Genomic DNA, 26465 nt, shown 5'->3' on the forward strand with positions numbered 1-26465 from the left:
AAAAAGCTAACGGAGAGCAGGGTCGGGGGAATTGGGGGCCATTCAGAGAGAGTGAGTAGGGTGCCCCCTGGCAGGCCTCACTGAGAGGATGAAAATGCAGATTCTGAAGCAGTTGGAGGAAGGGAGGGCCATTCTAGAAACTAAGAAGGCAATTTTTTTTTTTTTTTTTTTTGGTGGAGAGACACATGTCCCATTTAGAATGTTCGATAAATACAAATAAACGTTTAATGTGTTGGTGAACATCTTTAACAGCCCTTTGGAACTCCTTATTACTCTCCGACACTCACACCAGTCCGGCGTCAACAAAACGGAGTATTGCCGATAATATTTACAGATAGCAGTTACAGCCTATTTTGGTTTTTTCCCCACTTCGAAAATGCCTTAAATATTTGAACTTGCCAATAAAATTCTCCCTTAGTAGCGTTCTCAATGATTTAAGTGCATTCCATTGCATTTAATTAGTTTTTTTAGTTAAACATATTTAAGCTTATTTATTTAAAGATATTTACCTAGATCCCTATTGTTAGTTATATTATTTCCAGGTTTTTTTTCCTCCATTAATATCTTTATAGCTATATCTTTGAAGATAATTTTCTCAGTTTAAATTCCTTGAAGTTGAATTGCTGGGTCAGGGACTAGGAGAATTCTAAGTACATTGTCTAGGTGCCTTCCTGGGAGATTTTACAATTTATATTTCCATAAGCAGTTCCTGACACCCATGCCTACTTTGGGTTTTTTCTTTGTAAAATGATTAAAAAGATGCTTTTGTTTATTTGGTCGAGCAAAAATTTTATATCTTATTTGAAGTTAAATATGTCTTATATTTATTGAACCATTTAGATATTTTTCTATTAATTGCCTGTATAGGTACTTTAGCCATTTCCTAATGAAATATTCAAAATTTTGGGTTCATTTTGAAATACTATATATGCATATGTTTTTTTAAAGGGGAAAGTGCTTTGTGGTTTATCCTGACTATGAAAATAATGCACACAGTGTATGGAGTAAAAAAAATTTATACATGGTATATGGAGTGAAGAAACATGTAATAAATCCAGCAGAAACACTGATTACATCTATTCATATATGCTGTTGTGTGTACATACCCAAATTTGTGTGTAGGAAACAAAAATAGAATTGAATTTCTCATACTTTTAAAAATGTGAAATATGTATGCACAAAGCCAATGAGAACATATAATCCAGTATAACATATGATTATAAAGGGAACACCCCTGGAAGCATCCATCCAAGTTGAGCGGTCGCCCCTTACTACCAACCACTCAGTACCTCCTTCCTGATCGCTAAGCAACTACTATCATGACTTTTGAGATAGACCTTCTTTTTCCTTTTCTTTATATTTTACCACCCACTCATATATCCTTAAGTAATAGTTTTACCTGTTTTTAACTTGATATAACAGAATCATACAATTGTTTGTGTGTGTGTGTGCTTTGTTCTCCAAACATTTTGTCCAGTTTATCCTCATTATTGCACATAGCTTTACCATTTATACTGTGGTTGGAATTTGTGTTGTTTCCAAGTTTTAGCTATTAAGAACCATGGTAAAACAAACTTGGCCACATATTATTGGTAGAATTTATGTGATGGTATGTGGGTGTTCACTGTAAGATTCTTTCAACTCTACTTTGTATTTGAAAAGTTTCATAATAAAATGTTGGGAAAAACTCTGTATCTGGGGTTTCACCCCACACGGAGTAGCCCCTTTCCTCCCAGGTCTTCCATTTTACAACTAAGTACATCTGGACATAACATAACAAACAAGCACTGGAAGGGTCTGTGGTGTGGAAGGAAGAAGGCAGACTCTGAGAATTTCAGGCTGGAGGAAGGACGCATAGTAAATTCCGTTGTTTTCCCATCACCTCCCACATCTCTCAGCCAGCCTGTGGTCGGAGCTTCCAAGCCAGAACCAGCAACAGACGCAGACAAAAAAAGCCGTGAGAAAAGGCTCTTCGTTGAAAAAACTGGGAAAAGGGTGACCTAAGACAGAAAACTTTTTTGGTAATACTCCCTTACTGCAACCAAGCCCCAGTGGAAACCCCCACCCCCATGGAAACCATAGAAGCCAGAGGAAGTAGTACGTTTTTTCTCAAGCAGAAAGAAAAGGAACTGTGTCAACCATGAATTCTATATCTGGTGAAAATGCAATTCAGGAGTAAAAGAGAAATAAAGACATTCTCAGGATAACTAAGACAAAGGCTAACTGAGAGTAGTCATTGCTAGCGGGCCTCCCCTTAAAGAATAACTGAAGGAAATATTCTAAACAAAGTAAACAATAACAGAAAAGGGCTTGGGACTGCAGAAAGAAAAAAAGAACATCAAAATGGGTAAAAAAAGAGATAAAGTAGACGATCCTACCTATGAGTTTCTTAAATCATAGGTGATGTTTGAAGCACAAATGATAGCAAAAATGATAGCACCATTGGCACCCAACGTATACAGAGCAAATACTTAAGACAATTATATTTCAAAAGTGGGGAAACAGATGGATCTAAGTGGAAGTAAGTGTCCTGCACTTCGCTGATTGATAATGCATGGATGTGTATTATACCTGGAGGAACCACTGAAGAAATTATACAAAGTGATATAGCCAAAAAGACTATATCAATCAAGGCGGAAGTTTAAAATATGTTCAAGTTTGAAAAGGCCAGAGAAGAGAAACAGAAGAGCAAGAACCGTCAAACAGAAGACAAAGTTAAACAGGATCCTTTATCACTCATTAGTCAAATGGCTCATGATAGACAAGATACCCACCCCGTCTCGAGGTGGTTTTTCCCCCCTCTTCCTTTTCAAGTAAGAGTCATAAGCGCTTTATAAAACATGCTGCTGTAACAAGCCAGTCACAGAAAGGCAACTACTGTGTGATTCTACGTGTGCGAGGTACTCTGAGTCGTCAGAATCATGGAGACAGAAAGCAGAATGGTTGCCTGGGGCTGGGGGCGAGGAGCAGAGGGAAGTTACTGTTTGGTGGGTACAGAGTTTTAGTTTTCCAAGATGAGGAGTTCTGGAGATGGGTGGTGGTGATGGGTGCACAACAGTATGGATGTATTTAATGCTGCTGAGCTGTGCACTTGAAAATGGTTCAGATTACCATCTTACACTAAATTGTATGTGCATTTTACCACAATAAAATGTGGCAGGGCGGGAAATGCTGCTGCAGACATTCTGCACATGCTGACGTACCTCTTCATGAGATTTTGTAGGGTTTGCAGAAGCCTGTGGGTACATTAAGACATTCCCAGGGGTGCATAGTTACTGATAGTTTTAAGGGAATGAATGTTGAGGCCACAGTTTCCATTTGTGTTCCCTTCTTCTCATTCCCTTCAAATAGCCCTCTTCTCACTCATGAGAGGACTCTTAAAATACTGCAGTGCCCAAAGGTGTAAAACTCTCTGGGGTACCACACTCCAGAACTGCTGAAATGAGTCTTTCCTAGGAAGACTCCTTTCCTGATTAATGGAAGACCCCAAACCTGGGGCTTCCCAGTCTTCAGTTACATTTCTGTAAATGGTGAAGTGTGGTGTTAGAAATGGGGCATACGGACCCTTAGCAGGTCTGAAACCAGATACTTCAACAATTTGGGACTCATGGTAATTTATTTTTTATTTTTTTAAACACCTTTATTTTGGTATGATTCCTGTACAGTAAACTACACATATTTCAGATGGACAATTTGATGAATTTTGATAAATGTAGACACCAATGAAACCGCCACCACAATCAAGACAGCTAACATTTCCATCACTCCCAAAAGGTGCAGATTTCGAATGGGAATCATGGTAATTTTAAACAGCCCCTTCTCGTCTAGTCGACAAACACTGTCAAGTAATGTACTGCTTTTGAGAGAGAGTGTATGGTGAGAGCAAAGCAGTGAGGGCCCTGGTAAACAAAATATCGGATGCTTATGATGGCACACATACCTGCACACACACATGTGCACACCCGTTTTTTTTTCAAAAGCAAGCACTATTCTTCCGCGAGAGATGATGTGAAAAATCTTTCAAAACGGATGCCAGGGACGCTTAATGGGCTTTCTTGCTGATGTCACCTCTGTCTTCAGCTCTGCTCAGTATTCATCCACAGGAGGGTGCATTGAGTATCTGACCTGTGTTTTTTTTCTACCACCAAGTGGTTAACTCAGTTAAGACACTGTTTACCTGGAGATGGCATCAGGTCTCACAAGTTAAGGGTTCAGTTCCATAAGACTGTCCGCCAGTCCTTAGCCCCACCCCCATTTCAGACACCAATCTCACGCTCAGGTTGTGGCCTGTGGTTCTGACCTACTGGCTCTAATTTGGAGGTTTCCACAAACCCCTCCTCAAGTTTGATTAATTTGCTAGAGCTCCTCACAGAATTCAGGAAAACATTTTACTTCCAAACTAAATCACCAGTTTATTATAAAAGGATATAATTCAGAAGTAGCTGGTGGAAGAGATGCACAAGGCAAAAAATGGGGAAAAGATGCAGAACTTTCTTGCTGTCTCTGAGCACCACTCTCCCAGCACCTCCACCAGTTCACCAACCTGGAAGCTCTCAGAACCCCAGTCATTTTGAGATTTTATAGAGGCTTTATCACATAGGCACGATTGAGTAAATCATCGGCCACTGGTGATTGCACTCAAGCTCCAGCCCCTCTTCTCTCCCCTGGAAATGAGGCATCGGGGGTGGAGCTACTTTCAGCCCTCTAATCATATGGTTGGTTCCCCTGCAACCAGTCCCCATCTTTAGGTGTTTTCCATCATTAGCCTTTTGTTGAGTGTGTAGTGGCATCTCATTGTACTTTTAGTTTGCATTGCCCTGAAGGCTGATGGTTTTGAGTCCCTTTTCATGTGTTTATGGGCCATCTGTATATATTCTTTTGTGAAGTATCTGCTCAAGTCTCTTTCAAGTCACTATCTCACAGTTTTCAAACTGTGAAATAATGATTTATTTGGGACCAGAGAATACAAGCAGGTCAGCAGGGAGTCAGGAACTGCAGTGATGTGGGATGCCCTCAACTAGAGCTGTTTTTCTTATTCTCCCAGCCATAAATTAAATTCTATTAAACCTCTAGCTTCCATATAAACTTGAACTGTCCCTTAACCTTTTGGTCACATTAATTTAATTTAACTTCTCTTAGACTTTTCGTGGCAAATTTAGTTGTCTCAAACAATGGTTCTACAGGTAGGAAATGCCTCTGAAAGGCTTCGCTGAATTTTATCAAATTCAGATTGATAGAATTGATATCAAAACTGATATCTACAGTGAGGTATCACCTCACATCAGTCAGAACGGCCATCATTAAAAAGTCCACAAACCATAAATGCTGGAGAGGGTGTGGAGAAAAGAGAACCCTGCTACACTATTAGTGGGAATATAGTTTGGTGCAGCCGTTATGGAAAACAGTATGGGGATTCCTCAAAAGACTAAAAATAGACTTACCGTATGATCCAGCAGTCCCCTTCATGGGCATACATCAGGAGGGAACCCTAATTGAAAAAGATATGTGCACCCCAGTGTTCATAGTAGCACTATTTACAATAGCCAAGACATGGAAACAACCTAAAAGTCCATCAACAGATGACTGGGTAAAGAAGTTGTGGCATATTTATACAATGGAATACTACTCAGCCATAAAAAAAGAATAAAATAATGCCATTTGCAGCAACATGGATGGACCTGGAGATTGTCATTCTAAGTGGAGTAAGCCAGAAAGAGAAAGAAAAATACCATATATCACTTATATGTGGAATCTAAATTAAAAAAAAAGGCAAACGAACTTATTTACAAAATAGAAACAGACTCATAGACATAGAAAACAAACTTATGGTTACCAAAGGGGAAAAGGCGGGGAGGGATAAATTAGGGGTTTTACTACACATAAAGTAAACAATAAGAACCTACTTATACAGGGAACTCTATTCAATTCTGTGTAATAATATGTAATGGAAAATGGAAAAGAATCTGAAAAGAAAATAAAAGCAAAAGAAGACGTGAGATATATATATATATATACCAATATACAAGGGGTTATTACTCAGCCAAAAAAAAGAATGAAATAATGCCACTTACAGCAACATGGATGGACCTAGACAAAGACAAGTATAAGATATCACTTATATGTGAATCTAAAAAAAGTGAAACATGAACTTATTTACAAACTAGAAATAGACTCACAGACATAGAAAACAAACTATGGTTACCAAAGGGGAAAGGGTTGGGGGGAGGGATAAATTAGGAGTTTGGGATTAACATATACACACTATGATATATAAAATATATATGTAATGTAAAACAACAAGGACCCACTATATAGCACAGGGAACTATATTCAATATCTTGTAATAACATAATGGAAAAGAATCTGAAAAAGAATATATATATATTCACACACATACACACACACATATATATATTACTGAATCACTGTTGTACACCTGAAACTAACACAACATTGAAAATCAACTATGCTTCAATAAAAATTTTTTAAAAACCTGATATCAAACTCAGTTCAGTTATTTGATGCTGTTAAGAACTTTTATCCTGAGCAGAGGCTCTCTGTTCTCATTACGTGCTGTGTTCACCATTGTTCAGCTGAGTCCCTGAGCTGTGGCACAGCCTTGTGTCTTCAGATGACGGCAGTTGGAAGCATACTGCTCGCTCTTCCACCAGTGGACTTCAGGAGCCCACACTGTATGTCATCCCCACGGTTCCCATCCTTACGTCATTACCTTTGATGTTTTCCTTATATGAAGTTTAAGACTACTTGTCTAGTAACATAGCAGCCTGTATTCTGTAATCGGGACTGCATGTCATTATATCTATACCAATTAATAACATTAATTGAAATCCAAACTTAATCGTGTTCTACAAGATTAAGATTATTGGCTAGGTTTAAGGCGGGCATATTTGGAAACATTTACATATGATTCGGTTCTAATGAGTCATCCACACTTAATGCTCTTCTCATTTATGTTATTGATAACATTACATTCATACTTTTCATTTCTCAGTTTAGCAGTACATCAGCCCAAGAAATGTGACTTAGTGGTGCAGCCCTCAGCAAACCATTCTGGTCTTTAATCACTTCTAATTATCCTATGGTGGCAGCACTTCACTCTTAGCCACTTTTGTTTGATACAAGAATGATATTTTAAAGAAGACAAATTCACAGGAGTCTTCTAAGAGCACCCTTCATTAACAAACACTGAGTAGCAACAAATTGTGGCATGTTATCTCTTGCTACCATAGAATATATTTTGTAAAGATTTCATTGTACCCTTTACAGATTTCCTCCTGTGCTCGTTAGCACCTGTGTACCTAAAGCAGTGTGTCTGTAAGCCATGTGATTTTGTGCAAGAGGTGATTCTGTGGTTCTCTGTGTTAAAGGCTTCCAGACACCAGGTAGCAATGACCCACACACAAGGACAAATCAGAGGAATAGTCTTTAAATTGAAGTGAGGGTTTTCTGTCCCAAGGGGGAAGGGTCAAAAATCATGATTAATAGACGTACCCATGCAACTTAACATACGGAAAAGTTTAGATTTTGTATCTTATATCCAGGAGCATATAGCTGAGATTATATGGGTGTAACTTTTGGGCCATCATTCTCCTGACAACGTGTCCAGAAGTATCTTCTGGTCCAGCAGCCATAATCTCACCTGGATTCACACTGTTACATTGTTTCATTCTGTTTTGAATAGATCCAAGGAGCACAGTGTGCCAGCTGGTCTGTGTCTGATGTTTCTCTTCAGTGAAAGTGGTCTTTGGGGAAGTGCACACAGCTGTTCAGCAGCTGTTTGCTCTGAAGTTTCAGGTGATTGCTCAAGTACATGGAAGCAAGACTTATGATGGCTTTGAAGCCCAAGTCCTATGAGATCCAGTGTATCTTGTAACAGCCTATGAGCATAGCTTGGTTTCCAAGCTTCCTGCAAGGGACTTGCCCAGGCTAAATACAGTTTACCAACCAGGAGTCACTTTTATCTTAAGCAATGTTGCCTAGTGATGCAGCTGATGAATCTTTTTAGCAGGTTACCAAGGCAACCAGAACCATAAATAAGATTCCTCAGGAACACAGTTGGCATACTTTCTTGGTTGGTTACCCAGGGAACAGAGCTAGAATGCTAATCCAAGGTCAAATTGTTTCATAGAGAAAGAGGAAGGATTTTGTTAGCTCATTATCTATCATCCATCCCCTTGCTCTTTGGTTAATTTGTTTTTTAAAAAAAGTTAAACTGTATTTTGAGATAATTATTGATTCACATGCAGTTGTAAGAAACACACAGAGGTCCTGCGTATACTTTACCCAGTTTTCCCAGTGTCAGCATCTTGCAAAACTGTGGGACAATAATGTCCTTGTTAGCTTTTTAACGTGGGAAAGAAGACAAGTTAGCGTATACCTGATCACCAGGACTTACACTGTAAAATGGGCCGTTAACAGCCAATTTATTTATTAAATAAGTAGGCGATTTTTTGATCAAAATAATTTTTTAGTATCCATGGTATTTTTATAGGCAATTTTCTACCAAATATAACAATATTTAATATATCATACATACGGTTAATTGACAGGGTCAACAGTGTCCGTTTCATCCCCTCAGCAAGTGTCTCTTTTAAGTATCTCAAACCTAATATGTTTTAAATTGCATATTTTATCTTCCCTCCCCAAACAGTTTAACCAATATTTTTAACAGGCTTTATTATTATTATTTTTTAGATCTGTGTTAGGTTCCCAGCAAAACTGAGCAGAGAATACAGAGCGCTCCCGTATACCTCCTACCCGCCCCCCCACCAGCTTCCCCCCATATTAACATCTGGAACCAGAGTGGTACATTTGTTACAACTGATGAAGCCACACTGACACATCGGTATTACCTGAAGTCCAGTTCACAACAGAACTGGTGGAATCATTTTTGGCAGGGACCCACAAAAATTTCAGGTTCTCCTTAATTTCTCTCTTCCTTCTCATACACCACATTGATCCATTAATACATTTTGGACTTTTCCAAACCTCACAGCACAAACCTACCTCCGTCAGAAAAGAACAAAATTAATACTTTCCGATTTGAATTGTTAGAATACCCCGTCCACATTTTTATAGCCTCCGGAATAGCCTGTTTAATCGTCACTTTAGGAAAGCTTTCTTTTTCTTAGCCTGCATCCCCAGCATTTTCCCCTAGATGCCGGCACAGGTCGTTGGTCAGTTTCCAGTGTAGGTTGAAGTTCGCTCTGAGCTTGTGCAGCCTCGAGCCAGCTTTGTCAGAATTTGCAGCGGGCTGCTCAGGTTTCCCCTGCGTACAGGCTCAGCTTCCTTTGCAGAGGTTTCTACCTGTGATATCGGGGTCACAGGAGCAGCTGTTGGTATTTCATGGCTGCCCTGTGAGCCAGGCCATTTTGCAGTTCCATCCGGCCCCGTGTGTAGCCAGCAGACCATCTGCTCTTTCCCCCTTGCGTGTCCTGCAGTGGAGTGTTCTTAGATGCTTTGCTCAGTTTCATATACAGTGTCACACATGGTGGCCATAGGCCCACCTGCCCTCCTTCTTCCTTTGTACCTATGCCTGGTCCCCAGGCTAGCATATTTCAAGGTGTAGTTCCCAGGTGCAGCTCCACGGTGCTTTCAAGTGGGGACAAGTGTGACTGGGACAAGTGTCCCATCCCTTTCAATAAAGTCAAAAACGTGGGGCCATCAGGGTTCACTGCCCACCCCTGACTCTTGCAGTCCCACCAGTGGTGTCATCTCTGTCAGTCTCTCTGTGGTGGATTAGAACAGGTCTGCTTCAATGGCAGTCTTTCTCTTGGCACAGATTTGGCCTCATTCCAAATCTTGTTAATTTTTTTCATTAGATTTAACTCTGGCTTTTGACCCAGAAAATGTCTAAGACAATGAATAGTTACCAAGTCATCATTTTGCTTTCTTGGATGTGTAGTTGAAATTAGTGTCATTTTTTGATACGGCTTTTTTTTTTACTTTAATTTTTAATTACTTTTTTATTGAAGTATAGTCATTTTACAATGTTGTGTCAGTTTCTGGTGTACAGCATAATGTTTCAGTCATATATATACATACATATATTCCTTTTTACATTCTTTTTCATTATAAATTACTATAGATATTGAATATAATTCTCTGTGCTCTACAGTTTAATGTTATCTATCTAAGTTTAAATTAATGTGAGTTCATGCTGACATCTCTGATTTTAATTTAGCACTGTAGTGTTCTAGCCTTCCTTCAACTTCTGTTTGTTTATAACTTCTTAATGTTTTTATCTTTACTAAGAAGTTTGCTATTTTTATTTTATTTTTATTTTTTAAACTTTTTTTATTGAGTTATAGTCAGTTTACAATGTTGTGTCAATGTTTCCAGTGTAGAGCACAATTTTTCAGTTATACACGAACATACGTATATTCATTGTCACATTTTTTTTCTCTGTGAGCTACCACAAGGTCTTGTATATATTTCCCTGTGCTATACAGTATAATCTTTTTTATCTATTCTACATATGCCTGTCAGTATCTGCAAATTTTGAACTCCCAGTCTATCCCTTCCCACCCTCCTCCCCCTTGGCAACTGCAAGTTTGTATTCTATGTCTGTGAGTCTGTTTCTGTTTTGTATTTATGCTCTTTTTTTTTTTTTTTTTTTTTTTAGATTCCATGTATGAGCGATCTCATATGGTATTTTTCTTTCTCTTTCTGGCTTACTTCACTTAGAATGACATCCATGCTGCTGCAAATGGCGTTATGTTGTCGTTTCTATGGCTGAATAGTATTCCATTGTATAAATATACCACTTCTTTATCCAGTCGTCTGTTGATGGACATTTAGGCTGTTTCCATGTCTTGGCTATTGTAAATAGTGCTGCTATGAACATTGGGGTGCAGGTGTCTTTTGAAGTAGGGTTCCTTCTGGGTATATGCCCAGGAGCAGGATTCCTGGGTCATATGGTAAGTCTATTCCTAGTCTTTTGAGGAATCTCCATACTGTTTTCCACAGTGGCTGCACCAAACTGCATTCCCACCAGCAGTGTAGGAGGGTTCCCTTTTCTCCACAGCCTCTCCAGCATTTGTCATTTGTGGATTTTTGAATGACGGCCATTCTGACTGGTGTGAGGTTATACCTCATTTTAGTTTTGATTAGCATTTCTTTGATAATTAGTGATATTGAGCATTTTCCCCACGTGCCTATTGATCATTTGTATTTCTTCCTTGGAGAATTGCTTGTTTAGGTCTTCTGCGCATTTTTGGATTGGGTTGTTTGTTTTTTTCTTATTAAATCGCATGAGCTGCTTATATATTCTGGAGATCAAGCCTTTGTCGGTTTCATTTGCAAAAATTTTCTCCATTCCATAGGTTGTCGTTTTGTTTTACTTATGGTTTCCTTTGCTGTGCAGAAGCTTGTAAGTTTAATTAGGTCCCATTTGTTTATTCTTGCTTTTATTTCTATTGCTTGGGTAGACTGCCCTAGGAGAACATTTTTGAGATGTATGTCTGATAATGTTTTGCCTATATTTTCCTCTAGGAGTTTTATTGTATCTTGTCTTATGTTTAAGTCTTTGATCCATTTTGAGTTGATTTTTGTGTATGGTGTAAGGGAGTGTTCTAGCTTCACTGCTTTACATGCTGCTGTCCAGTTTCCCCAACACCATTTGCTGAACAGACTGTCTTTATTCCATTGTATATTCTTGCCTCCTTTGTCGAAGATTAGTTGACCAAAAGTTTGTGAGTTCATTTCTGGGCTCTCTATTCTGTTCCATTGGTCCATATGTCTGTTTTTGTACCAATGCCATGCTGTCTTGATTACTGTAGCTCTGTAGTATTGTCTGAAGTCTGGGAGAGTTATTCCTCCAGCCTCTTTCTTTTTCTTCAGTAATGCTTTGGCAATTCTAGGTCTTTTGTGGTTCCATATAAATTTTATTATGATTTGTTCTAGTTCTGTGAACTATGTCCTGGGTAATTTGATAGGGATTGCATTTAATCTGTAGATTGCCTTGGGCAGTGTGACCATTTTAACAATATTGATTCTTCCAATGCAGGAGCATGGGATATCTTTCCATTTTTTAAAGTCTTATTTAATTTCCTTCATCAGTGATTTATAGTTTTCCGTGTATAAGTCTTTCACCTCCTTGGTAAGATTTATTCCTAGGTATTTTATTACTTTGGGTACTATTTTAAAGGAAATTGTCTCTTTACTTTCTTTTTCTGTTGATTCATCATTAGCGTAAAGAAATGCAACTGATTTTTGATCATTAATTTTGTAACCTGCTACCTTGCTGAATTCTTCAATTATTTCTAGTAGTTTTTGTGTGGACCTTTTAGGGTTTTCTATATATAGTATCATGTCATCTGCATATAGTGACACTTTTACCTCTTCTTTTCCAATTTGGATCCCTTTTATTTCTCTCTCTTGCCTGATTGCTGTGGCTAGGACTTCCAAGACTATGTTGAATAGGAGTGGTGATAGTGGGCAGCCTTGTCTTGTCCCAGATTTTAGTGGGAAGCTTTTGAGTTTTTCACCATTGAGTACTATGCTGGCTGTAGGTTTGTGATATATAGCTTTTATTATGTTGAGGTATGTTCCCTCTATACCCGCTTTGGTGAGAGTTTTTATCATAAATGGGTGTTGAATTTTATGAAATGCTTTTTCTGCATCTATTGAGATGATCATGTGGTTTTTGTCCTTTCTCTTGTTGATGTGATGTATTACATTGATTGATTTGCGTATATTGAACCACCCTTGTGTCCCTGGGATGAACCCCACTTGGTCATGATGTATAATCTTTTTTATGTGCTGTTGGATTCTGTTTGCTAATACTTTGGTAAGGATTTTTGCATCTATGTTCATCAGTGATATTGGCCCATAATTCTCTTTTTTGGTGGTGTCTTTGCCTGGTTTTGGTATCAGGGTGACAGTGGCTTCATAGAATGAGTTTGGGAGTATTCCCTCCTTTTCAATCTTCTGGAAGAGCTTGAGAAGGACTGGTATGAGTTCTTTGTATGTTTGGTAGAATTCCCTGGTGAAGCCGTCCAGTCCTGAACTTTTATATGTAGGGGAGTTTTTTATTGCTAATTCGATTTCTTTTCTAGTGATCTGTTTGTTCAAGTGGTCAGTTTCTTCTTGATTCAGTCTTGGTGGACTGTATGTTTCCAGAAACTTGTCCATTTCCTCTAGGTTACCCATTTTGGTTCCATACAGATTTTCATAATATTCTCATATGATATTCTGTATTTTTATGTTATTTGTTGTAATTTCTCCATTTTCCTTTCTTATTTTGCTTATTTGTGCTCTCTCTTTTTTCTTCTTTGTGAGTTTGGCCAGAAGCTTGTCAATTTTATTTACTCTTTCAAAAAAACCAGCTTTTGGTTTGATTGATTTTTTCTATTTTTTTAAATCTCTATTTTATTTATTTCCTCTCTGATCCTTATTATTTCCTTCCTTCTGCTGACTTTTGGGGGGTTTTTTTGCTCTTCTTTTTCTAATTCTTTTAGCTGGTGGGTTAGATTGTTTATATGAGATTGTTCTTCTTTTTTGAGGAAGGCCTGTATCACTATAAACTTCCCTCTCAGCACTGCCTTTGCTGCATCCCATAAATTTTGTGTGATTGTGTTTTCATTTTCATTTCTCTCAAGGTATTTTTTAATTTTGACTTTGATTTCATCATTTATCCATTGATTTTTTTAATAGCATGTTGTTTAATCTCCATGCTTTCCTTTATTTCTCCTTTGTTTCTCTGTTGATTTCTAGTTTCATGGCATTGTGGTCAGTAAAGATGCATGAGATAATTTCTATCTTCTTAAAATTGTTGACATTTCTTTTGTGCCCAAGTACATGATCAATCCTAGAAAACGTTCCATGTGCACTTGAAAAGAATGTATATCCTATTTTTTGGTGGTGTAATGCTCTGAAAATATCCACCAAATCTAATTTTTCTATTGTATCATTTAATTTCTCTGTTGCCTTATTTATTTTCTGTCTGGAAGATTTGTCTAGTGATGTTAGTGCGGTGTTAAAATCTCTGACGATGATTGTATTCCCATCCATTTCCCCCTTTATCTCTGTTAGTAATTGTTTTATGTACTTAGGTGCTCCTGTATTGGGTGCTTATATATTAAGGAGTATGATATCCTCATCTTCTATTGCTCCTTTAATCATTATAAAATGTCCTTCTTAATCTTTCTTTATGGCCTTTGTTTTAAAGTCTATTTTGTCTGAAATCAGTACTGCTACTTTTTTGGCTTTTCCATTTGCATGGAATATCCCTTTCCATCCTTTCACTCTTAATCTATATGTATCCTTTATTTATAACTTCTTTATTTGACAGTGATAAATCTTATTTCCATTATCTATAATTAATTTACTTATTGTTCAAGCCTAATATACATGTAAAGTAGTTTCAGAATTGCTAACCTATCACCTTGTAAGAAACAAATTTATCAATTGCTGTTCAGTGATAATGTACAATTTCTTTGTCTTTAACCTTTTAATACTCAGTTAAAATACTGTTTTCCAAAGTTACTTAGGACAGCTCTTTTTCCCAGTCCTCTTCAGTGAGGTTACATCATATATTTGTAAAACACTTAGATCCAATTGTCAGAGTCTGCATTTTGTCCTGGAATCCTTTGTCTTCCTGATTATTTTAGAAAAATACAGTTGCATGTATGAGTGCATTTGTTTGCCAGGGCTGCCGTAACAAATATTGCAGACGAGGTGACCCAAACAAGAGAAATTTATTTTATCACAGTTATGGAGGTTAGAAGTCCATGATCAAGGTGTCAGCAGGGTTGGTTCCTTTCTGAGGCCTCTCTCCTTGGCTTGTAAATGGCCATATTCTCCTTTTGTTTTCACATGGCCTTTCCTCTGTGCATGCACTTATCTGTGTCCTAATCCTTTCTTATAAGGACACCAGGCATATTTTATTAGGGCCCACCTATATGTCCTCATTTTACCTTCATTACCTCTGTAAAGCCCTTATGTCCAGATAAACTCACATTCTGAGGTACTAGGGTTACAACTTTCAACATATGAATTTGGAGTGTGGATACAGTTCAGCCCAGTCAGGTTCACTACTGGGGTTGTATATTCTGTAGGTTTTTGATAAATGCATTTTTATATTATGGCTTTGATCCATTTTCAATTAATTTGGTATAAGGTAAGGATCCAATTTAATTCTTTGACATATGAATATACAGCCATCATTTGTTGAAAAACACTGTTCTTTCCTCATTCAGTGATCTTGGAACCCATGTAAAAAATCAGTTGACTGTAGGTGGGTTCTGAAGGGCACGAAGGACCAGCCTTGTTTTGGCTGCTGCCCCATGGCAGCCCATGTGGGTCTGATGGGGGCGAGGAATCTTACAGGAAACATGCAAGGTACTGAGAGGCAGTGGCCCAGGAGATGATGCAGGAGGCAAAACATTTAAAAAACAAAAATCAATTGACGACATGTATAAGGGTTTATTTCTGGTACTCTATTTTACTCCGTTGATCTGTGTGTCTGTCCTTTTGCCAGTACGACACTGTGTTGTAGCTTTGTAGTGACTTTGAAATGAGGAAGAATGAGTCCTCCAACTTGGCTCTTCCAGGGTGCCTTACAATTTCATGTGAATTTGAGAGTGAATTTATGTGAATTAGCTTTTATATTTATGCAAGGAAAAAAATTCTGCTATTGGAATTTTAATAAATAATGTTTTGTAGATTGCTTTGGTAGTATTTTTTTCTTAACGATACTGTTAACAAATTGAAGTTCTTGCTGCTCACCCCACAAAAGGCCAGTAAATCAAGAGACAGAGTGCTGGGGTGACTTTATTTGGAAAGTCAGCAGACTGAGAAGATGGTGATCCGGTGTCCAAAGAACCATCTTATCTGAGTTTGAATCACCGAGAACACCATGCTTGATTTGCAGAGAGTACCAGGGAGACTGCAGATACGGAACAACTGGTTGAGAGCCCCTTCCACTGAGCATCACATAGTCTCATTGAGAGAATAGGAAATTTTAAAAAAGAAAAAAATCAATGAAGGCAAAAAGTTGGTTCTTTGAAAAGATCAACAGAATTGACAATGTAACCAAACAAGGGGCTCACTGCCTGCTGGGCAGTGGAAAGACCAAGTACCCAGGCAGTGGTCATTTGCAGAAAGAAAATGCTTCATTGTAGGGCCACCAAACAGAGACAAGAGACAATTCTCAGATCTGTCTCCTTGATTGGCTATTGAGTAGAATCTTTATAGTGGAAGCAGAAGGTAAAAAGATTTGTAAGTTTCAGGAGTTCTCTGCACAGGCTTGGCTGTCCTTCATGCCTCTTCATGGGTCTCATGTGTAATTTCTGGGGGTTCTGTATGTTGCATGCAGTGGATTTTCAGCCTGTGGTGTCTGCTGGGTCAGATGTAGTTCTATTTTTAATTTTTTGAGAAAACTCCCTATTGTTTTCCTTGATGGATGAACCAATTTACATTCTCACCAACAGTGAACAGGTGTTCCCTTATTTCTGCATCCTCTTTAACAGTTGATACTGTGTGTCTTCTTCATGATAGCCATTCTAACAAGTATGAGATGATATCTCATTGTGGCTTTGATTTCTATTTCCCTGATGATTGGTGCTATTCACCATCTTTTCATGTACCTGTTTACCATTTGGATGTCTTCCTTGGAAAAGCATCTTTTTTGTTCCTTTGCCCATTTAAAAAATTGCATTGTTTGTTTGGTATTGAGCTGTATGAATTCTTTACGTATTTTGTACACTAACCCCTTATCTGATGTATGGTTTGCAAATATGTTCTCCCATTCAAAAGGTTGCCGTTTTTAAATTGAAGTATAGTTTATTTACAATATTGTGTTAGTTTCAGGTGTGCAGCAAAGTGATTCAGTTATTTGTGTGTGTGTATATTATATATATATTTTTTCCTGATTCTTTTCCATTATAGGTTATTACAGGATATTAAATATAGTTCCCTGAGTTATACAGTAAATCTTTGTTGTTTATTTTGTATATAGTAGTGTGTATCTGTTAATCCCATACTACTAATTTATCCCTTCCCCCTCTTTCCCCTTTGTCAACCATAAGTTTGTTTTCTATGTCTGTGAGTCTGTTTACATTTTTAAAATAAATTCATTTGTATAATTTTTTAGATTCCACATATAATATAATATAATACAGTACAATATAATATATACTTGTCTTTGGCTTACTTCACTCACTATGATAATCTCTAGGTCCATCCATGTTGCTGCAAATGGCAGTATTTCATTCTTTTTATGGTTGAGTAATATTCCATTGTGTGTGTGTGTGTGTGTATCACATCTTCTTTATCCAATCATCTGTTGATGGTCACTTAGGTTGCTTCCATATCTTGGCTATTGTAAATAGTGCTGCTATGAACATTGGGCTGCATGTATCTTTTTGAATTAGAGTTTTTGTCTTTTCTGGATATGTGCCCAGGAGTGGGATTGCTGGATCATACAGTAACTCTATTTTTAGTTTTTTAAGGACTCTCCATACTGTTTTCCATAGTGGCTGCACCAATTTACATTCCCACCAACAGTGTAGGAGGGTTCCCTTTTCTCTGTACCCTCTCCAGCATTTATTATTTGTAGACTTTTTAATGATAGCCATTCTGATCAGTTTGAGGTGATACCTCATTGTAGTTTTGATTTGCATTCCTCTAATAATTAGAAGTGTCTAGCATCTTTTCACGTACCTTTTAGCCATCTGTATGTCTTCTTTGGAGAAATGTCTATTTAAGTGTTTGCCCATTTTTTGATTGGGTTGTTTACTTTATTTATTTATTTTTTTGGATGAAGTTTGCTTTTTCCATTTTTGGATTTTTTCTTTTGCTCTTTAGTTTGATGTAGTCCCACTTGTTGATTTTTGCTCAGGATGCTTGTGCTTTTGGTGTCATTATACAAAAATAATCATTGCCAAGATGGATGTCAGGGACCTTCTTCCTTATGTTTTCTTCTAGGAGTTTTATGGTATCAAGTCTTATGTTTAAGTCTTTAACCCACTTTGAGTTACTTTTTGTGAGTGGTTAAGATAAGGGTCCAATTTTATTTTTAAGCATGTGAATATCGAGTTTTCCCAGCATCATCTGTTGAAGAGGCAGTCTTTTCTCCATTGAGTATTCTTGGCTTCCTGGTCAAATATTAGTTGACTCTATGTACATTGGTTTACTACTGTGTTCTCAATTCTGTTCCATTGGTCTACATGTCTTTTTCTTTTTTTGCCAGTTGCAATGTTGTTTTGATTACTAAGTTCCTTTTATTTCTTTATCTTGCATGATTGCTCTATTTAGAACTTCCAGTACTATCCTGAGTAAGAGTGGTGAGAGTGAGCACTCTTGTCTTATTTCTGATCGTAGAGGAAAAACTTTTGGTCTTTCCCTGTTGAGTATATAATTACATATGAGTTTGCTGTATGTGGCCTTTATTATGTTGTGGCATGTTTCTTCAATATCCTGTTTGTTGAGGGTTTTTTTAATCATGAAAGGATGTTGTATTTTGTCAAATGCACTTTTTTCCCATTTATTGAGATGATCATATTATTTTTACCTTTTACACTATTAGTATAATGTATCATGTTTATTGATTAGCATGTTGAACCATCCTTGCATCCCAGGGATAAATCTAACTTGGTTGTGGGTGTATGATCCTTTTAATACGTTGTTGAATTCAGTTTGCTAATATCTTCTTGACAATTTTTGCATCTGTTGTCACCAGGGATATTGGTCCATACCTTACTCTTTAGTAGTGTCCTTATCTGGCTTTGGTATCAGGGTAATACTGGCCTTGCAAAATGAGTTTGAAAGTGTTCCTTCTTCTGCAGTTTTGGGGAAGAGTTTGAGAAGGAATGGCATTAATTTTTATTTGAAAGAATTCACCCGTGAAGCCATCCAATCTTGGTGTTTTCTGTGTTGGGAGGTTTTTGATTACTGACTCAGTCTCCTTATTTGTTATTGGTCTATTCACATTTTCTGTTTCTTCTGATACAGTCTTGTTAGGTTGTATGTTTCTAGAAATTTATCTATTATTTCTTTTAGGTTATCCAATATTTTGGCATATGGTTGTTCATTGTAGTGTCTTACGATTTCTGTGTATTTCTGTGATATCAGTTGTAATGTCTCCTCTTTCATTTATGATTTTATTTATTTGAGTTGTTTCTCTTTTTTTCTTAGTCTATCTATAGTTTTGTCAATTTTGTTTATCTTTTTGAAAAATCATTTCTTAGTTTTATTGATTTTTTTCTATTGTTTCACTTGTTTCTGTTTCATTTATTTCCACTCTGATCTTTCTTTTCCCCTTCCTTCTACTAACTTTGGGCTTAGTTTGTTCTTTTTCTAGTCCATCAAGGCATAGAGTTAGATTGTTTATTTCAGATCTTCCTAGTTTCTTAATATATGCATTTACTGCTATGAATTTTCCTTTCAGAACTGCTTTTGCAGCATCCCATAGGTTTTGGTATGTTGTGTTTCCAATTTCATTTGTTTTAATGTGTTGTTTTACTTAGCTTTTGATTTATTTTTAAACCCATTGGCTATTCAGGAGTGTGTTGTATAATTTCCATGAGGCTGGAGCACATCCACACTAGAGCTGCCAGTCCCCCACAGAGCTGGGGAATGATGATGCTGCAATACTGCAAAACACTGGCAGTTGCAATGGGAAGACCTAATGTGAAAAGATGGCAGAAAATGTTCCCCAAGTGTTACACTGGGATATGTAACCAGCAAATGGGAAAGACCACAGGTGAACTTTATTGGCCTGTTGATGTGGTGCTCGGTTCTAGGTGCAAACCTCTTCAAGACTATTCTGGTTTCTGGCCCCGGGAAAATGTAAGGAAACTCTGTTCCCGGCCTCACCGTCCCCACTGACCAGCCCGTGTGTGCACAGCTGCCCCTCTGCTTTGGCTTCACTGTGCATCTGTAAAGAGAAGGCTTTGTTTCAGACAGACCCCACAGCCCCTTTGGTCAGGGCTTCACTCTTTCAGGATGTCATTGTGTGATAGCTGGTGTGCCAAACCTCATGTGGCCCTTGTCACAGTGGGGTTACAAGTGAGCCCAGAAGGACAACTCAGTTTGTGTTGTCATCATGCTTTGTATTGTGGGATTTGATCTGTACTTTGTATTGTGGGATTTGAGTCTGAATTCTTTTTTTTTAACATTTTTTATTGATTTATAATAATTTTACAATGTTGTGTCAAATTCCAGTGTAGAGCACAATTTTTCAGTTATGCATGAACATATATATATATTCATTGTCACATTTTTTTCTCTGTGAGCTACCATAATTGAGTCTGAATTCTTAAGAGACATCTGCAGTTGCTTTCATGCAACAAAAATAACCTCACATCCTTCTTGGCAGATGTATCCACAACGTAGGGGCAGGTTCATGCCTACGTATCACTTGTATCTCACACTTAGAAATCATGATGGTTTTTGACTAGAAGCATGAAAAGCCTGACGTTTAGTGTGAGTAAAAGATGGCCTGTTTTAAAAATGGGTTTGGCAGTACACTGAGTCCCTCTGTGTGGCTCACACATGAAAAGTTATCCCAGGTAGCCAGATTTATTAGGAGTCAGAGTTCATCAGTTGGACAACACCAGCTTTCAGGTGACAAAGGGCCAATGCTGAGAACAAAGTCACCTGGGAAGACTGATTGACAGTGTGATAGATAAAGTCCCTCTAAAGCTTAGCTTTCTGCCCTCAAGCACAGGGAGACAAGATGCTACAGGCAGGACAGTAAGAGTCTCTACAAGGTTGCAACCGCCAGGGACTAGCAGGAAGGGCTGCCGCAGCTCACAGGAGACAGTGCGGGGCTCTCCTGCTCACAACCCTTGACTGGTGCGGCCTTGGAGCAGACACTTGAAGAACAAGTTAGAAGGATGTGAAACTTGAAAATATCTCCAATGGCCGTGACATGCAGCCATCCCTGCTCCCTCCAGGGAGAGCGGCGTCTGGGGAGATATGTTGGGAAGAGGGATGAGCCTCTGTTGCAACATGCAGTGAGATGAAGTCTAACTCCCCGCTCCCGGCCCCCAAGGCATTTTAATTGGCTCACAAGGCGCGTCCCCTATGGGCTAATTAGTACTAGACGGAACTTGCCTATGGGGATGTGGGGCTGGTGCCTTTGGGGACCCTCAGCTGTAGAGAGGAGGCTCCTGGCACAACCCTGGTCTCTGCTAACTCAGGTCCTGGGGGATGTATTCCCAGACACAATCCTGATTTCCTGGCTGATCTCAGAGGGGCTCTCTGCCAGCCTGGCGCTGCTCTGCTTCTAGGGGGAGAGGGCACTAGAGGCCTCACATGAAGCTGAGCTTTAATTTATGACCAGTTCATGTCCTGTGAGAATCTCACACGCAGAAAACCACAGCAAAGGCTGATTCTACCTGGGCCCCGTGAGTAAACTCCTTTCCCTGTCTGCCCCTCAGTTCCCTGAGTAGTTGACCCACGAGAAGTGAGGCAGGGAGCCAGTGACGCTGCCTAGAAGGTGGTCCCCAGAAGAAGGAGGATTAAAGACTTGAAGCTCTGGTAGAATTAAACAGCATATAACCTCTCACACCACGCCAGCCCGAGCAAGGCAGAGGCCTTTCCTCTTTCTGCTCACACTCTATTGCTAAGATTTCTTTTCCCCGTCCGACAGGACCTTCTGACTGGTGAATGACGACTTCTCCCCTGGGATGAATCAGTAAGGAGCATGTGGGTAGAGAATGATTTTCCCTTTGACTGTGTACCCTATAGTCAGTCCACTGATTTCTCTCTATCCTCATCCTCCTTCTCACAACCAGCTGTTGACTGAGAGTTGAGGGAGAGAGGGACTGAGCAGTAAAACTATACCCCAAACACGGCTCTTTTCATTCAACCCTACTGCCTCTTTGGATCCCAGAATTCAGTGAAATCTTTCCATGTTCTGGAGTAACCCTGTTAGTACTCTAGTTCCCTTGATTTGGAAATTCAGGGTCTCCTGGCCCCGGTGCAGACATGGCCAAGTCGAAGAACCACACCACACACAACCAGTCCCGAAAATGGCACAGAAACGGCATCAAAAAACCCTGATCACAACGATACGAATCTCGTAAGGGGGTGGACCCCAAGTTCCTGAGGAACAAGCGCTTTGCCAGGAAGCACAACAAGAAGGGCCTGAAGAAGGTGCCAAGGCCACGAGCGCACGTGCTGAGGCTGTCAGGGCTCTCGTAAAGCCCAAGGGGGCCAAGCCCAAGGTCCCAAAGGGCAACAGCTGCAAGCTCCTTCGACTCGCCTGCACTGCTCACCCCAAGCTCAGGAAACGTGCTCCTGCCCGCATCGCCAAGGGGCTCAGGCCCTGTCGGCCAAAGGCCAAGGCCAACAGTCAGACCAAGGCCGCAGCTCCAGCTGCAGCTCCAGCTCAGGCTCAGGCTCAGGCTCCTAAAGACACCCAGGCCCCCAGAGAGGCTCCAGAGTAGAGGCCTTCATCTGCTGACGTGAGGCTAGAAGGACTGGTGTGACCCCTGGGCTGCATGGGGCTCATGTCCACCTGTGCTGTTTGTACAAATAAACCTGAGGCAGGGAAAAAGAAAAAAAAATTTCACCCCTCTGATTTTTTTGTGTCTAGAAATGTTCACTTCCCCTCTTTCCATTAGGCTTGCCTACCACGTCAGCGATGGTTTTTCAATCCATGATTATTAGGGTGAACAGAAACCCTACTGAGCGTTCCAGGGGGTGTGCCCACGCATACGCTATGGTACTTTCTCAAAACGGATGTGTAGCGTCATAACCGGCTGAGACACACATGCAGTTACGCGTAATACAAGGAGGAATATGATGAGACCAGAATGAGTCCCGTGACGTTAAGCGCCAGCCTTAGTCCATTTTATTATACCTCAAACATCGGCGCTAAACTACTTCTAAAAGAAAACTTACAGTTCAGGACACTGCGTCAACTTTATCACATATTTATCACCACCGGTGCCAACATACATGTGGGAGTTCACGTACTACATCTAAGGACTACGCTGTGTGCTCAGTACACGTGTGTGGAATGTGCTCAGCAAAGGGGTTAAGGGAAACGCACAGTTATTACAGTCTTAAAAAATCAAGGGAGTCTTTCAGCAGAGAATGAATGAAGGAAAGAGGAAGAGAATTAGGAGCGACAAGTCACGGAATAGATAAATATGTGCGTGGATAACCTATAACGTTGTAAACATAACTCAGGGCCAGATCGTGTTAGGCATTGTACTTGTAGGTAACATTTGGGTTTATCCTGGCCTCTTCAATATTTCTATAAGGGTTGGCAGACAGGATACAATCAGTGCTTTGGGAGGACTGAACTGATCCTGTGTGCAGGACAGACATGTGTAGGGAGGGCAGGAGGCAGTCAGGTCCACCATAAAGCTGCTGCTGTGGTCAAGGTAAGAGCTGGTCAGTGTGGGGACCAAGTCATAAAGGAGCTGATGGTGAGGGCGATGAATACTGATCACCCACGAGAGTAGAGAAGACTGAGGAGGGAGAGAGGGCTGGTGAGGGGAGGGGCACTGAAGACTGGCCCCTGGAGATTTAGGTGAGTGCTCGCTAGACCGCAGGAAAGCAGAGGTGGAAACTGGCCTTGGGGGGCTATCAGCCCTCAATGTAAACTGGGGGAAGATGCTAGGACTCCTGGAAACCTGGCCCGTGGATTGGAATAGACTCTGGACTTGCAGTCAGAAGTCCCGGGTTCCAAGCCAAATCTTGTAATTCATTCATGTTTCCATGTCCCTGCGATGCTGGGTAACACTGGGTGCTTGGCACTGGGGGAGTCTGTGCATCTCTCAGCCCGTCTAAGCTTGAGGGGATGCCAGGATTTCTATGAGGACGTCTGTCTGCTCTCTGAAGCTTCCTGGAACTCGTCCCTGACACCCATCCCCGACAGCTGTGCTGGGAACAGCACCAAGAGGTGAGATTGGTGGTGGAGGAGAGGAATCGTGTAGGGGTAGGTTCTGAGCTGTGAGAGGTAGGGGGAGGAAATTCAGTCTGGAACAGAGGAGAAATTACCTACTTCAGCAATGACCAAAGGCTGTGAATGTAACAGGATCATTTGATAGCCCATAACCGCTATTTGTACAGCTCCCTGTGCCTTAGTAAATTGGGGATAATTTAGTATCTCCTAATGTGAGGCCACAGAGGTCAGTTGACACTGAGGAGAAGCAGCCCCCAAATTCTCTGAGATTCCCAGATCATTGCGGTGGCCACTGTCTTACAGGGTTGCGGGACCCATTCCCTCAGAATATATCCAAGTATGTCTTGTGATTTTTTTTGTTGTCTGTACAGTAAGTGTTTTAGAATTACACCTTTTTACAGACAATGAATTAATGGTTTCATGACTTATGAGCACCTACCAGCCTCATATTTAAAAGCATGACTGTAATCATGTATCATTAATTAGAGGAGTAGTCATGGATGAGATTGAAGCTGAGGGACTCAGTCTCTCTGAATGTAAAATGAAAAAAGCATGATATTCAAGAATCCTCTCATCTCTGAAATTTTCTACTTCTGGAATCAGAGATTAGTGTCCTTAAAGCTCCCTTCATGTCACGATTTCTCAGGCTGTAGATGAAGGGATTCACCAGGGGAGTGACCACTGTGAAGAGGACAGTGGCCACCGAGTCTTGTACTGAGTAGGAGGACGAAGGGTGCATATAGACCCCCAGGATTGCCCCGTAGAAGAGGGAGACCACGGTGAGGTGGGACCCACACGTGGACAGGGCTTTCCTTATTCCCTGAACAGATGGGCATTTTAATACATTAGAGAAGATGTAGGCATATGAAATGATGATACATGTAAATGGTGTCAGAAATATCAGCCCACCCACAGTGAATACCATCAGGTCATTGATAAAGGTATTAGAACAAGAGAGCTTCAGAACTGCATAGGGGTCACAGAAAAAGTGATGCACGGCATTGCTGGAACAAAACGTGAGCTGGACCACGAGAAGAGTGTGTAGGAGAGCGTGCAGGTTTGTAAAGAGCCAAGATGCAGCCACCAGCAGGACACAGAGTTCAGGCCTCATGATCGTGGTGTAGTGGAGGGGGCGGCAGATGGCCGTGTAGCGGTCATAGGCCATCACACTCAGGAGGAAGCTATCCATGTTGATGAAAGTGATGAAGAAGTAGATCTGGGCCATGCAGTCCACGTAGGAGATAGACTTGCTTCCCAGTAAGTGATTCAGCAGCATCTTGGGGATCGTGACTGATGAAAAGCAGATGTCGACACAGGAGAGGTTGGCCAAGAAGAAATACATGGGCGTATGGAGGTGACTGTCACAGGTGATGGCCAAGGTGATGAGAAAGTTTCCGACGATGGTGACCAGGTACATCCACAGGAACAGCCCGAAGAGAAGCTCCTCCTGCCCTGACTGGCCAGAGAGTCCCAGGAGGAGGAATCCTGTGACTGTAGTCTTGTTGTCTCCGCCCATGTCTGTAGTCGAGAAAATACAGTAAAAAGCAAAAGGAAATATTTAATGAATTGGGCCCCATCTATTGTTTAGAGATTATCATTTTTAGTGAACTAGATCCAAAATTTATTTCTTAATAACACTTCAAATATAAAAATAAATGAGATTGATAATATGTCAGCATTTGAGCAAAATTTTAATGATACTGGTTTGTCATTGAGAAAAAATTCACATTAGATAGTTCAATGGAGTTAGTCTTACTGAAATACATAGCTGATTAATGTCTATAATTTTAACTTATGTTTAATTATCTCTGATTACATACAGCTTAATTCATCCTTCACTGTTAGTGAATATCTGGTATGTAAGAGGCAGTTTCACATAGACACTTTCTTTTAATCCATCATTCATAGACGAGGACCCGGAGAAGGAAAATCAGAGATAAAGAAACTGGGACTCAGAGATTAGGTGATGGCAGATTCGATTGACAGAACCCATAACATTTGTAGCCTTGAAACAGCTAAAATGTCCTTTTCTTTAAATTCCTCCCAAGTTTTACTTCCAAATTTTGATTACGAACCATTTATTGAGACTACAACCAAGTGCCAGGCACTGTAGGATTACATGCTTTACATGAATTTCTTACAGATTTTTAAGTGTTAAGTTTTATAAATAACAAGCTTCATTAAGCAGAAGGGGAAAATGAAGCAATGAGATTTAGCTGTTTGTTTAAAGTCATAAACTCTTTTATGTGAATAACTTTATATAACTCACTCAGATTCGTTCTGGATCTCTCTTGTTTTCCCAGGATTACGCTACTTTTAGGCACTGAAGGATATGCCTGGCAGTTTTCCCTCAATCTTGTAACTGCCTCGCATCAAAATGTCATTGCAGTCGCTCACAGCTATTGGCTTGAATGAGATAAGCACGCCGGTGAGATTGCTTTGCACAGGATTCTGCGAAGAGGCTTATTTCCTCCCTGTGCTAGCCAAAATGGGGTCAGTTAGGTCTGTGACTAGGTATTATTTTTGAAAAAGAAAAAGAGAGTCATAGAGAAAGGACAGTTAAGGGGTATATCCAAGT

The 26465-nt window shown here is 39.8% G+C and overlaps 1 protein-coding gene and 1 pseudogene across 1 annotated transcript; one reads left to right on the top strand and one right to left on the bottom strand.

The window, feature by feature from the left end:
- The first annotated feature begins 21939 nt into the window (after positions 1-21939).
- Positions 21940-22418, top strand: LOC123614391 (large ribosomal subunit protein eL29 pseudogene; annotated as a pseudogene).
- A 2040-nt stretch (positions 22419-24458) lies between these two features.
- Positions 24459-25511, bottom strand: LOC105062079 (olfactory receptor 1f45-like). The gene has a single exon (XM_010946241.3). The coding sequence runs from the start codon at positions 25401-25403 to the stop codon at positions 24459-24461; it is 945 nt and encodes a 314-aa protein (XP_010944543.1). The 5' UTR covers positions 25404-25511.
- Between the last annotated feature and the right edge of the window lie 954 nt (positions 25512-26465).

Source organism: Camelus bactrianus, chromosome 22 (genome assembly GCF_048773025.1).
Source record: "Camelus bactrianus isolate YW-2024 breed Bactrian camel chromosome 22, ASM4877302v1, whole genome shotgun sequence".
NCBI classification, from domain to species: Eukaryota; Metazoa; Chordata; class Mammalia; order Artiodactyla; family Camelidae; genus Camelus; species Camelus bactrianus.

Excerpts from the sequence above, each read along its gene's own strand:
- LOC105062079 (XM_010946241.3), bottom strand. The coding sequence starts at position 25,403 with ATGGGCGGAGACAACAAGACTACAGTCACAGGATTCCTCCTCCTGGGA.